Below are 15,124 nucleotides of genomic sequence, written 5' to 3'. Positions count from 1 at the left end.
CGATAGTATATGCCTTGGTAAGTATACACAATTTTCAACTCACAATAATTAAAGCAGTCGCTTCGGTCTGTAATATCCCACAGTTGGGCATATGTCTCTTTTCCAATGTAGGAGAATGATCAGAGCCTAATCCACTACGCTGCTCCAATGCGGGTTGACGGATATATTCTCTACTTTGAGTAACGATCGCTATCAGGTGTATATGATAACAACCGGGACCGACGGCTTAACGTGTTCTTCGAGGCACTTAAAGCAGTACTTTACATAAAAGGAATTTAAGTTACTCGTACATTAAAGGAATTTTTGCTGTGTGGTCACGGTATTAAAAATATAGCCACCCCCTCTCTTCCCGTGGGTGTTGTAAGAGGCGACTAAGAGATAACACAGTTCCACTACTGCCTTGGGACTTAAAAAACCGACCGATAGCGGGATGACCATCCAAATGCTGGTTTTGAAATACACAGGCCGAAGACGGGTTATAGCGTCTTCGGTGCGACAAAGCCAGCCCTGCCTGATGACTATGGGCAAAACAAATGAGTTCACTCCATTTTTGGCGCGAGCTTGTGGATGCCTATTTCCAGTTGTGGACTGTAATAGGCTGAAATGATGATGATGATGAAAGGAATTTATTGTGATCTCACTTACTTACCTTTGGTACTTAATCAGATTTTTAAACTTTTATCTACACTAATGTTGTAACATTCTACTTATGTTTCCAATACTTGACTTATAATTACTACTGTTATAGCGCAGACAACAAAACACTCAATTTAAGCAATTTCACATGATGGTATAATATCCACATCGATATCGTAAAATCTCATTATAACATCGCGCGCATGCGCGCAGCTGCGCTCTCATTGGTTAGATTTTAATGGCGGCAAAATCACTGTGACAATACATGTACGCGTGAATTTAATTTAATAAATTAAAAGTTAAAAATGGATAGCGACGATGATATTTGTACGCCTCCGGATATTCTAGAATTGGCAACAAAATTAACTCACAATCTTTTGCCAGAAAAATCTAGAAAATTATATGAAAATTAACATTAACTTTCAGAATTGTACCATCCAAAATTTGAACAATTATTATAAATAAACTATTGTCAGCTTTTACTCTTGTTGTTTGATGAATTGCATTAGTGAAGATAAAGTAGTGTATGCAACTGCATATAACACGGGTATTAAAACACTCGTTACTATTATGAAACTCGCTGCGCTCGTTTCATAAACTCACACTCGTGTTTTAATACCCTTCATTATATGACAGTTGCATAAACTACTATTAAGTGACACAAGTATTATTATATTATCGTTTATAGATTCGATAATGATATGATAACTAACGACTTATCTTTGGTACAATTCACTAATTTTTGCTTTTATATGCCTTGGTCAAAAAATGTATATACGCCAATTAGTAAGGATTTTTTTTATATCTGCAGAGCATTCTTGCTTTCAAAATATACCCAAACTTTATTGTACCTAATGCTCCTTGAGTTATCCATCACTGACGCCACTTCCAGACTTCCTCTAATACACTCATTTCGTATCTTGTCGTAACGAGATTTTTCAACATTTACCTCGTTCCACAGCCTGCAGACGATACATAATGTCGTTAGCCAGACGACAGGTTATGAGTATATAAATAACGAGGGTTCCATGATGTATCCTTGATAAATGTTACATTTAAATCCTTATCATCCTCATACTTATCTCTGAATGTATATAAATGATATATTTTTAACATTTATATTTACAATTGCACGCGTAAATATTGTTTTTTTAATGATATTTTAGGAAGCAATGAAAATAAATTCTTATAAATTAAATGTTGCATTTTTTTTAAAACGTGCTAATGAAGCTTATATGCTATTGTAAATATATGTATAGAAAAAAATGAATTGTAAACCAACGTCTTAAACAAATGACCGACTTCATTATCACTGAAGACATATCGTTGAAGGAAGATTAAGTTAGCAAAATGGACAATAACAAAGTGTCTCATATCCTTAAAATGTAGTCAAAAGTTAGATGACAAAATAGAGACATGTATCTGGCACGTTGTGACAATACTTCTTTGCAAAGTTTACACATGTTACCAAAGTTTATCCAGTACCAACTGTCTTCAGTAAGTTAAATAAATCACTTCAGTATGGATTAGTACTGATCCAGACTTTGGTAGGTCAACAGTCTAACGGGATTGGCAAGTAAGCCAACTGACCCTAGTGCAATATTATTCAGTACAACAACGTTAGCTATGATAAATTACTTAACTTTGATAAAAGCTTATAGCTGTTAAAATGTGTCCATCATTCGGTTACGGTTAATTGGGATTCGGAAAAATTGGAACATTCTTGCAATGGACGACGCGTTAGCGCAACGGTCAGAGAACTAGGTTATGGCTGTTCCGCTGGCAGTCGCGGATCCAAGCCCCACACATGGTATACATTTTTATTGGCTACACAGATGTTTACCGTGGTCTGGGCGTTTGTGCTTGTGTATTGTGCGAGTTTCCAGATTCCCGACATAGGAGTAAATCCTAGTGCGTACCGTTGAGCGTGATGCATTTATTTGTTCATTCATTTTGTGAAAAATCTGTTTTTTTTTTACTGTAAGTGGTATTTTATTAATGTTGTCCTAATGTATTATCATATTACATACAGTAGTCATCATGTGTTTAACTCCATAATATCTTCTTCTTCTTCCTAATCAGGTACTTTTAGCAGAAGTGTCGTTTTTGCGAGTTTTAATTTGTTTGTTATAAAATGAAATAAATGACGAAACATTGATCTGTGGACATAAAGGTTATTTTGTATGACACTTCAACTTGATTTCAATTTAAAAAAAAATGTAGAATCAAAATTCTCGAAATAGTTTGATTGTACGAAGTTTATTTAGACCTAATTTAATAAGAAACATGTACTTAATTTGACTGAATATTTTGGTTATTAACCGACTTCCAAAAAAGGAGGAGGTTCTCAATTCGACTGTATTTTTTTTATGTATGTTACATCAGAACTTTTGACCGTGTGGACCGATTTCGACAATTTTTTTTTTATCGAAATGTGGTGTATGTCAATTGGTTCCATTTAAATTTATTTGAGATCTAACAACTACTTTTTGAGTTATATCTAATAATGCGTTTTTACTTGACGCTTTTTTCGTCGACCCACGTTGTATTATACCGCATAACTTTCTACTGGATGTACCGATTTTGATAATTCTTTTTTTGTTGGAAAGCAGATATCTCTAGTTTAGTACCATGATAAGGAAACCAGGATCTGATGATGGAATCCTAGAGAAATCGAGGGAAACTCTCGAAAATCCGCAATAACTTTTTACTGGGTGTACCGATTTTAATAATTTTTAATTTAATCGAAAGTTGATGTTTGTCATGTGGTCACATATAAATTTTATTGAGATCTGATATCTACTTTTTCAGTAATCTTTGATAAAGCGTAGTTACTTGACTATTTTTTCGTCGATCTACGTTGTATTACTCGTCGATGTAATTGAAGTCGGTTTTTTTTCGTTTGCGAGCAAACACAATTATATTTTATATCACAGTTGGATAAGTCGCTATATGTACGAAATGCCAATACTTTTACTAATTATTATTTTACTTCCTTGTCTTTGTGAAGACTTAGCCAGTCAAATTTTGGCAGTCTATTTTCTCGTTAATTTTCTAGTTATCCTCCTTTGACATTCATATTAATATTAAGACAATCCATTTTTTCCTTAATCTTTATAACTTTATCCTAAATTCCTAATATTTTTAATCGTATTGTTTGTAGCAAACACGCAAATTCACTAAAGAACCTTCAAATGTAAATAAATTATTTTCATTTATAGATAAGCATAATATCAAAACATTTTTCACATAATAGACACCTTCCTAACAATAGTGTATTCATCGCTCTCTAATATACAGACTATTCAAATATGACAAAATATTGCCGATGAGTTGAGTTTTCTATTCAATGAGTTTTATATATGATGCTATAAAAATCCATTGCTTGAAAGGTTTTTCGTTGTAAAGGTAGTCTTTATGAAGTCTGATAACGAGGTTCGACTTTCAATAAAATATGGTTCACATTGAAAAAATTCAAGTGAGCAATTAAGGAAATAAAAAAAAAATCAAAAAAAAAAAATCGAGTCATATCTTTTTCAAATGTTTCCGCGAATTTTATTCAATATAATGAACTTATTTTCCGGATAATTTGCTATAAAGTATCCGAAACGTTGGGTACGTAAAAACATAATAAACCGCGATAAAATCCGAAAAAGTTGTTTCATCATAATCAAGTCCTTAAATATTCAGGGAGATCCTGCTCGGTCGTTTGCTTAATTGCTGAAGGTCGTGTCCACTCTGATCCAGGGTCTGGGTCATCTCTGTGAATTTTCTCCCGTCCGTCCTGTCCTCTGCTTTCCTCAGGGCTCACTTGAATACCAGTGAGGTTGGTAACTTGATCCGACCACCGTGCCCCACACGGTTTGTATCGCATAGCCCATTTATTGAGGAAGGTATAGGCTATTTTGTTCTCAAATTAGCGCGTGTAAAACCGCGGGAATCAGCTACTACTTTTACAAAAACCCAAGATTAGAAAATTAATTTCCATTGAAATAACTGACAGCTATTAAAAGGATTTTTCATAAATGATATTGTCTTCATAAATGATCTTTGACAACGACTGACAGCGACAGCTGATCTCTTAAAGTTTTTATTCGAATATTCACAATAAAGACGCAAATTATCTGTAAAAGTATATTTGTCAGTGAGATTATATTGTGATTAAGTAGTGCAAGTGTTATTGACTGTTAATAACAAGTTATACCGTAGAAAATTCAAATAAAACATTGACTAGTGCTAGTGTAAGTGCAAAAACCATAATACCCACATAAATAAATAGTGAATGTAAAAATAAACGTATTTCTTGTTACTTTTTAAAACTATTCAGAACAATTTGAACTGGTTCAAACTGTAGTTAATAGCAAGATATATAAAATAAATTTATTAGGGTATTTAAGAAAGCACAAATTTACTAATCATGGCGAATAAATGTCATCAATGTGGTAAATTCATAGCCACAGCAGATGGTGCAAAGTGTACTAAGTGCGCATGCCTATTTCACCGATTATGTGTCAACCTAAGCCCTGATCATAGAATTCCGCTTAAATGGCAGTGTCAAGGTTGTAAATCGGGACCCATGGAAGGGGTGAGTCACAATAAGATCAATTCACTCACATCTTCACCCGACACTGATATATTCTTGGAGGCTGCTGATAACACTGTGAGCTCACTTGCCCAAGAGATGCGGCTCCTAAGAGCTGAACTTGGATCTGTGGCCAAAACGATGTCATCTTTTAAAGAAGAACTTGCACGGTTAAACACAGTTGTAGGTAGCTTAACAAAAAAATTTGAAGACATCGAAGTACGTCTTAACGTCTTGGAGGCATCAAACGGAGATCGTTCCTCAGTAACTAATGACCAACAACTGTCTGACCTCGTGGCACAGTTGCGAGCGGAACTAAACGACCGTGAACAGGAAGGGCTCCAGAATGATATCGAGATAGCAGGGTTGGAAGAGAAGAACGGGGAGAACCCGACCCACCTCGTGCTATCTCTGGCCACAAAACTCGGCTATGAGCTGGAGGAACGAGATGTTGTAAGTGCGGAGCGAGTAGGGTCGAGACGTGTTTACGCCGTCAGCAGTGAGCACCCGCGCTCCAGGCCTATAGTGGTACGGTTGGCGCGGCGCGCCGTCCGGGATGCGATGATACGGGCGGCGCGTGTGCGCCGGGGTACCGATTCCGCTGGCGTCACAGAAGGTGAACCCAGAAGTGTGTATGTCAACGAGCGGCTCACACCTACAAACCGAAATCTATTCTTCAAAACAAGGGAAGAATGCCGACGAGCAGGCTGGAAACATGTTTGGACGAGAAACGGGCGTATCTTTACACGGAAAAGTGATGTAACTGAGATACGACGTGTAAGAGCAATAAGTGACCTCAATAAAATTTTTGGGGCATGCAATATTTGATACTTCTTTTTTCTTTTTTTAGTGCGGTTAAATATTCATACTTTTTTTCATTACTCTTAAAATATGCTAAAAAAATTTTTGTTATTGTAAACTTTATTGATTACTGCAACATTTTTCTTATTTATAAAAATTCCAGACAAGATTTTCTTATAATTAATATTGTATTAAAACCAATAGTGTTTATGTTTTGTTATTGTGTTTGTATTTATACTTTGTTCATGGCGCACCTGTGCAGCAGTGTACTATCTCATCATTACAGAGTAGCATGTTTAAGCAATCTTTCTATCTTATATAAACCACATATTGAACCATTTAATATTAAAGTTATGCTCACTTTTAATCTAATTACATATGAGAACAAATTTATTAACATTATACCCACATTATATAACCAGTATATTAAAATTAAAACAATGCCAATAAATATGCATCTATTGTGTAAAATATTTTTTATACTTAAAGTTATGCTAATTAAACTAATTACATATGAAAACAAATTTATTAACATTATACCCACATTATATAACCAGTATATTAAAATTAAAATAATACCAATAAATATGCATCTATTGTATAGAATATTTTTTATACTTAAAGTTATGCTAACGTTTAACCTAAATAAATACTGTGAGTACAATATTGTTTACATTATACCCACCTTACATAACTCATATATTAAAAATAGAACAATACTATTGGATATGTATCTGTTGTATAAAATATATATTATTATTTATATTTTTTGTTTTTCTACATTTAATCTAAAAACGTATTATGGTAAATTTTGTTTACGTTATAGCCATATTATATATTCCATATACTGAAACAATACTATGTAGTATGTATCTTTTATACAAAATATTTTTTGAATTATTATATAAATTAAATGAGATATTTAAAATTATACTAAATACGTGCTATGGGTATAGTATTATTTGCATATTGCCTAGCTACACATTTTTAAATATATTTAAAGCTTGCTTTTTACAACACAGGAAGTTTTGTTCATTTGAATAGTGATGATGCAATCACAAAATTTTAGGATTGGTTTTTTAAATGTTGGGTCGCTTGGGACGGGCCATGATGAGCTCGTGGTGGCAATAGATCGTCATCGACTCGATATACTGGCATTAAATGAAACTTGGCTTAAAGAGGGCGAGGAGGGACGAGCGCCTATAGTTCCTGGTTACCGTCTACGTCACAAGCCTCGGCCCGTCGCAGCATCCCGAAGTCGTGGGGGTGGGGTCGGATACTATATTAAAAAAGGCATGTCTGTAGAGGTAATATCGCATCCAGAAAACCCGATCGTCGAACAGATGTGGGTAAGTACCAGAGTTAAAGGTAAACGTATCATCGTCGGCACCGCTTATCGGCCACCTTGGTTGAATGCACGTATCTTCTTGGACGCACTCACAGATACTTTTGCTTCGCTGACAAGTTACGACCACATATTCCTGCTTGGTGATTTTAACATAAATATTTTGTGTAAAAGCAGTTCGCTGACTCGAATGTTATATGAATTTTTGAAAGTTACTAACATGCAACAATATGTAGATTCCCCTACACATTTTACCAGTCATAGTGAGACCCTGATCGACCTCATATGTTCTAATACACAGCCAATAGGAGTACGAGTGGATTATGTGTGCTCACTTAGTGATCATGCTATACTATCCTGTGAAGTTGGTGTCCGTAAAGATACAAAACATAGCAATTGCATTTACTTTAGGCAACTAAAAGGTATAAACGATAATGAATTTTCTGAATTAATGAATATCATAGGGTGGCCTGAGGCGCAACCGACAGAAGGTGTTGATTACATGACATCAGATCTTAATGACAGGATACTAAGGGTATTTGATATATTATCACCATTAAAACTACGCCATTTTAAAGACGTTGGTTATCCTTGGATTACATACAACATAAAGTTAATGATGAAGAAACGAGACGAGGCTCACAAGAGGGCGCGGGCGACTAAATCTGAGAATCATATTGTTTTTTATAAAAATCTCAAACGTACGGTTCAAAGTGCGATTTACAGAGAGAAATGTGTATACTACAAAACTTTTATAAACAATAACTTGAAAAATTCCGCATATTTATGGAAAAATCTAAAGCGCTATGTAGCATTTAAGACTAAAAAAAGCCATATTTTGCCATCAAGTCTTAGAGACGCCGAAAAACTCAACAGCTACTTTTTGGATGTACCAGGCAGGCAAGTGGCTTCTATTTTTGATATTACGTATTTTCAGTCACATTGTAATTTTACAAATATATTTAGCATTTCTGTCGTTGATAGTGACACTGTTTTGAGAACGATAAAGAGTCTGAAGTCAAATGCTATCGGATGCGATGGAATTTCTTTAGACATGTTGATCATGTCCCTCCCCTGTATGTTAAACGTGATAACGAATATAATAAATAAATCAATCGAAACGAATTCATTTCCATCCATATGGAAAAAAGCGATTATTCGTCCCATCCCTAAAACCGATAACCCCTTAAAGTTAAAAGATCTGCGACCTATAAGCATCCTACCATGTATGTCGAAAATTCTGGAAAAAATTGTACATGAACAGCTTTCACAATTTCTTGAAGCCAACAATATTCTCCCAGAAAAACAATCAGGTTTCCGTAAAAATCATAGCACCGTAACAACGCTTATAGATGTAGTAGATGACATATTGAATGCGCAAGATAAAGGGGAGGGAACCATTCTAGTGCTACTAGACTACTCACGTGCATTTGACACCATAAATATACCGCTTCTGCTTTCTAAATTGCACTACTATGGTCTCTCTTCAGATGCTGTCGAGTGGTTTTCTAATTACTTAAAGAATAGAACACAAGTAGTGGAGACAATGGATGAAGATGGAACTGTAGTTCACTCGAGACCTAGATTTATAAACAGGGGTGTTCCGCAAGGATCAATTTTGGGTCCTTTATTATTTATACTTTATTGTGCCGACCTGGAAAAGCATGTGAGTGCAGCAAGTATCCATACCTATGCCGACGACATACAAGTTTACATTTCTTTTAAAGCAGACGACACTTTAAGTGCAGTAGACAAGCTTAATTATGATCTAGGAAATATATATGCATGGTCAGAAAGTAACGGTTTGGTACTTAACCCAAACAAAACGAAGTATTTAATTTTGGGAACCTCCAAACAGATTAAAGAGATAACATGTAAAGCACCTATAATTAAAATAAACAATGTAGACATAGAACGGGTTAGTGAGGCTAGGAATTTGGGCGTTATAATGGATCAACATCTTAGATTCGAAGAGCAAATCCTTAAAACTGTACGAAACTGCTTTTACAGATTGAAGGTTTTATATCAGATCAGACCTTTTGTATCGGCTGAAATCCGAGTAAGGCTATGCGAGGCGCTAGTTTTGTCAAAGTTGAATTATGCTGACATTGTGATAGGCCCTAGATTATTAAAACGCACGAAAAACATGGTACAACGTGTCCAGAATGCATGTGCTCGGTTTTGTTTTGACATTCCCCCGCGCACACATGTAACACCATATCTCAATGAAAAGGGTCTATTGAGAATGGAAGGTCGAAGGCAACTGCATTTCGCTACACTGCTGTTTGGTATAGTTAAAAGTAAAGTTCCTAAATATCTTTTTTCGAAACTAAACTGGGCAAAAGATTGTAATAAGAAGTATAATACTAGAGCGACCTCCTATTTGATGCTGATACCCCGACATCACTCCGCCGCTTACCGGGGATGCTTTAAATACTCTGCGGCCAAAATCTGGAATGATATCCCACCGCCACTAAGGGAGCTGGCATCGATTGTCAATTTTAAAACAATATACAAAAAATACCTAATTAAGGAACAGGTACAGAACTTGTAAGAGCCGATTAATGATAAACGACTGTACCACCGGTACCTACTTATTTTTAATAAAATAAAAGAATGACTGAAAGGGATGTTTAGTGTGTGATGTGTAATGTGTATGTGGGTGTACATGATGTATCTATATGTGTATCTGTGTATGGATGTATATTTATTATATGTGTACTTTATAATATTTGGTATTGTTTGGTTACTACGTATGGTCTTGCTGAATTATTGGATGCTATTTATTGGTTGCTGCCGCTGTCGTTCGCATGGTACCCGAGGTGGCTACTGAAAATCAGCGTGTGAAATTTAGGGATCTTACTATGGTCCCCGTATTTCCACAAGTGCTGAGTGGCCATCCTTTTTGTGACGGTGCACTGCTGTACAGGTGTAAATAACTTTGGTAGATGAATTTGTTGCTTTTTTTTTTATTATTACGCTTTTCGCTTTATTTTTTATTTTAATTCTTTTTTTTATTTGATAAAATTTTACTTTTCTTATTTTAAATCAAATATTTAAATTTTTAGTTACATTTTTACTTAATTTTGACTTTTTTTTTTTTCTTTTTACTTTTTTAATGTATTTGTGCTCTCATTGTGTTTGTTGTATGTCTGTAAGCAGTGTATGTGTCTCAAATAAATGTCTTTCTTTCTTTCTTTCTTTCTTTCTTGTTTACCGAACATAGACATGACCAAAAAATAAAATAAAAAATAAAACAGCGTTATAACGTTCATATAACGCTCAGTTTTTTATCGTACACGTGTCACGCAGAATATTAAAAATATATCAAAGTAACTCCTTTATAAAATGTTTACAAAGTCTAAATAAACTATGGTACAATGAAACGACGGGCGGTTTTCCGTTGAAATAATGAAACCGCGGCTCTGACTTTAATTAAAGTTTCACGTTATTTTCCTCGACGGGACATTGTGAGCAAGCACGTGTTCGGTGAGATTTTGAGACACGTTTATTTGCCAATCCACCCGAGGAGTAAGTTATCTTTCTATTTATTTTAGGAAGAGTTCTAGAACTCGGCTATTCCTGCATTATTTGGTTCAAGATTATGTCAAAGGTGTGGAGGTTTAGTAGCACTCTATTTCATGCAGGAAACCTAAACTTATTGACAGATTAAAAAAAAAAGTAAAGATAAGATTTTTTTCTGGAGAGTTTACGTTCCAAATCGCTGGTAATATCATATTAACTATTTATTATAATTTGTAAACTAATGATTCAAAGTGAGTTCGAAGTCAACATGAGTAAAGACTTTTTTGGTTTTGAGATAAGGCATACATTTGATTCATAATCTGCTTGACTTTCTTAACAATTTTTATAATTTTATGTTCAATATACCTCAGTGCCTGATATCAAAGATATTTGAGCAGTGTGTGTTGCCAGTGATGACCTGCGCCGCTGAGACGTAGTATTTTACCGCTAGCCTTTTCCATCGGCCCAAGGTCACTCAGCAAGCGATATAGAGAGCTATGCTTGGTATTTCAATACACGAAAGAATCCAAAACGGTAAAATTCGTAGACGAGCAAAGGTCACCGACAAAGCTGTCAAAATTTGCAAGCTAAAGTGGCAATGGGCAGGCAATATTGTGAGAAGAACCGACAACCAACGGGGAAGAAATGTTCTTGAATGACGACCACGTCTCGGCAATAGAATCACAGGCCGCTCTCCAACCAGATGAACTGACGACTTAAAGAAAACAGCGGAAGCCGCTAGATTCAGAGAGTACAGGACCGAATGGAGTGACGAACATTAGGAGAGGCTTACTTCCAGCAGTGGACTTATAAGGGCTGATGGATGGATGGATGGATGGATGGATGGATGGATGGATGGATGGCTGGATGGATGGATGGATGGATGGGTGGATGGATGGATCAATTGATTAAAATGTTTAAAATTTGCTAATGAGTCCAGGGATAGCATTATTCAAAAAACAATCATCTTACTCACTATTTTTATAACAGAAAACATTTTTAAAGTAAGTTTTTCAAAGTGCCTTTGATTATTAAAATGTAAATTAGCAATCATAAAACGGAACTTCATTGTTCTAGTTTCAGTTCATGACCCTTATCACGACACTGATATCCGACTGTTACGTAAAGAATATTTAAATACGTTTTACAACTTCACTACTTAATTTAAAGTCTGATGTTATTCTAACAACAATCTGTGACAGAATTGGATACTCAATCAGCTGACGGATCTATCTGTCATCTCATTGGCCTTAGTCCGTCTGTTGTAGACGATTTAGACAGTGTCAAATAGACACTGTGTCGCCTAAGACACTCTTCAGGAAAACGCAGAGTTGCCTAAGCTCTACGCCACCCTCTCGACCTCACTGGCTAGGCCCACAGGAACGACGAGCCGATATGTATGTAGTCAGTTCAGCTGCAGGAGTCTCTCATTTTAGAGCTATGATATGACTGCTTGACGGAGACCTCTTACCGGGTTTCAAATGAAGTATTCCTTCTCCAGAACCCTGATGATTTTGAGCCAGGTTTATCCGTCGGTCGCCTTTTACGAACCCCACGGGAAGAAAGGAAATATCCAATTCTAAACCTTTATTATTTGCAATTTGTTTTATCTGTCATCATTGTGACAGTATACAAAAATTTACCCTAACTAAGTGTATCACTTATTCGCTAAATAATTTACAAATAAGTAGGTTACGAAGGCGTTCCGCCTTTGTAAGGGACAAAGGCGGAACATTACGTATTTCATTTGCACTTCAGATAAAAATAGGCCTTCATTGTTACGAAATTACGTCCTTTGATGTAAGTAACGAAATTTGTATTAAATTGTGTGTACTGTTAGCGAGTGATACTTGAATTTTTTATTTTAAAAATTAGGAGAGGGTGTGTAACGAGCCTTTTGGACCTTCTAAATGAGTCTTCCTTAATTCTCCTCATTACGAATTATTGACCTTTTTGATCATTACGATGAAGGCCCATGATAAGAGGTTGGAAGGCTCTTCAAGGTAATAGGTCTACATCGTTTACTTAGGTGTCTCTGTTTGTGTACAATTCAATTATTTGTTTTCGTTAGCATATATGTCATTCTATTAAAGTTTTTGTGAACAGTTACTTTTTACTTAAAAATTACTTAAACCGGCCGTTAAGAATATAAAATATTATTTTAAGCTTACTTTAAGTATGAGGTAAATATTTGATATAAAACGTCCTCATTATAAACCCGTTTATTTAACTTGATCACCTTTTTAAATAGTATATTTTCAAAAGAAATTCATCTAAATCATCTGTTTCACTTCACATGAGATGTAGACAATTGCTTGACTGGAAATAATAACACTGGTACGTTAATTTGACGAATTTAATCACGCCAACGCAGAGGTGTTTTAATTGTTTGACTTTTGTGTTTAAAATCAACAAATTAAAGATGTATGGAAATTTTATTGTAATTATTGTATTGTAATTTTATTGTAATTTTTGCGATCGTTTATTCATTATTAGTTACAATCAATAGATTAAAACCGTCGTAAATATTACATATTTGTAAATACCCAGCGGCGGTGGTTAAAAATATCGTCCATCACATTCCTCAAAATCCTGCTAGTGGATTATATATATTTTTATTTTTTTCTTATAATAATATCACCTCTTTACTTCGTACCTCTGTTGAGGTTCTTGATTTGAAAGCATTTTTTACGGGTGTACCGATTTTGATAATTATTTTTTTAATCGGTGCTTGCCACGTGGTTCTGTTAAAATTTAATCTAAATCCGAGAAGTACCTTTTTGAGTTGTATTTAATAATACGCATTTACTCGACCGTTCCGAATCGGTGGTAGCTTTACTTCTACAAATATAATAATTTATTTTTAAAGTTGTAATTTGTAAAAAGACGATTCGAAAGTGCTCTTGGAGCCTATTTGAATAAAGATATTTTTGATTTTGATTTTGATTTTTTTTTTGTCTACGTACGTTATATTACTTTTCGATGTTATTGATGTCTTTTTTTTTCGTTTTTGAGCAAATACAATTATTAAAAACCTTCGTCAACCAAATGTACAAAATCTAATCACAAAAATAACAAGTTTAAAAATAGTAATATTTTATTATTAATAATTATCCATTGTTTTAATAGTAAGCTTTTAATCTATTCCTGTATAATATAAAATAACTTTAACTGAAATAGTCAATTAAAAAACTAAGCGATAAATTAAAATTATTTAACGCGAATCGCTCCGAGCTATTTATAAAACTTCCGCTTCCAACTAAACTATCCAAAAGACCAATTACAGTTTTATTGATTGGCAACATTTACCCGATTGCATTTTTCCAGTGCAGTGGAATTGGCAAGGTTCCAATCGACGCGACAAACCTGTTCTACCCACACGTCAATGTCGGCCCAGGCTTGTGTTCCAATATAATGCTTGGCAGTAATAGTGATTTCTAACTTCTTTTTTCATCGTTAAGGCAGGCAAGTAGTGTGGCTTTTTTGGACCAAATTTATTTATTTTATTATCATTTTTGAAGTAAAAATATACGCATGCTTGACTTGGGAAATAATCTGGTGAATGGATGACGAGAGCGTTACGAAAAGTGTGATCGGGTTAGGCAAAAAGAAGTTGAGAGGGAGATATAAGTTAGTGAAGATATAAAGAGAGTTACGTTTCGTAAGTCTTACTGCATTCGTGTTGTTTAAAGCACACTCTTTTTTTTTAAATTACTAACATAGGTCCTAATTTTAGCTTGTTCAAATAAATTTTTCTGATTTATTCGTAATTATATTAATAATTAAAATGAGTTTTACTCATAGATGGCGCTGTGTACTTATTTGTTATTAAATATTTAATACGAGCTAATTACAGAAAATACAAAAAATTGAACTGAAGCAGCCTGAAATGTTCCACTGTGTTGATTCTATCGGATTGGAGTTTTCTCTACCTTACGTCCATACTGATTGGTGGATAGTGTGGGTAGTCCTTTGGGCTATAAGGGCTGATACCAACTGAGACAAGCGGCTTTACATGATCTTCGAGGAAAAGAGATTCAATTAAAGAAATACCCATATCAGAAACTACATATATACAAGTAAATAAAATTGGAATGTCTGTTCGTAATATTAAAATAACCGCTTTTTACTAAATTCATATGGATGTATACAGGTTACATATACTAAAATGACATTTTTTACAATTTTGTCTGTCTGTCTATCTGTTTGTTCGGGCTAATCTCTAAAACGACTGG

The 15,124-nt window shown here is 34.7% G+C and overlaps 1 protein-coding gene across 1 annotated transcript; it reads left to right on the top strand.

Moving 5' to 3' along the window:
• The first annotated feature begins 5,053 nt into the window (after positions 1–5,053).
• Positions 5,054–6,104, top strand: LOC123666938. Its single transcript, XM_045600954.1, has one exon. The coding sequence runs from the start codon at positions 5,054–5,056 to the stop codon at positions 6,044–6,046; it is 993 nt and encodes a 330-aa protein (XP_045456910.1). The 3' UTR covers positions 6,047–6,104.
• The last annotated feature ends 9,020 nt before the right edge of the window (positions 6,105–15,124 follow it).

This window comes from Melitaea cinxia, chromosome 2 (genome assembly GCF_905220565.1).
Source record: "Melitaea cinxia chromosome 2, ilMelCinx1.1, whole genome shotgun sequence".
NCBI lineage: Eukaryota > Metazoa > Arthropoda > Insecta > Lepidoptera > Nymphalidae > Melitaea > Melitaea cinxia.
This window is presented reverse-complemented; position numbering and strand designations above follow the sequence as displayed.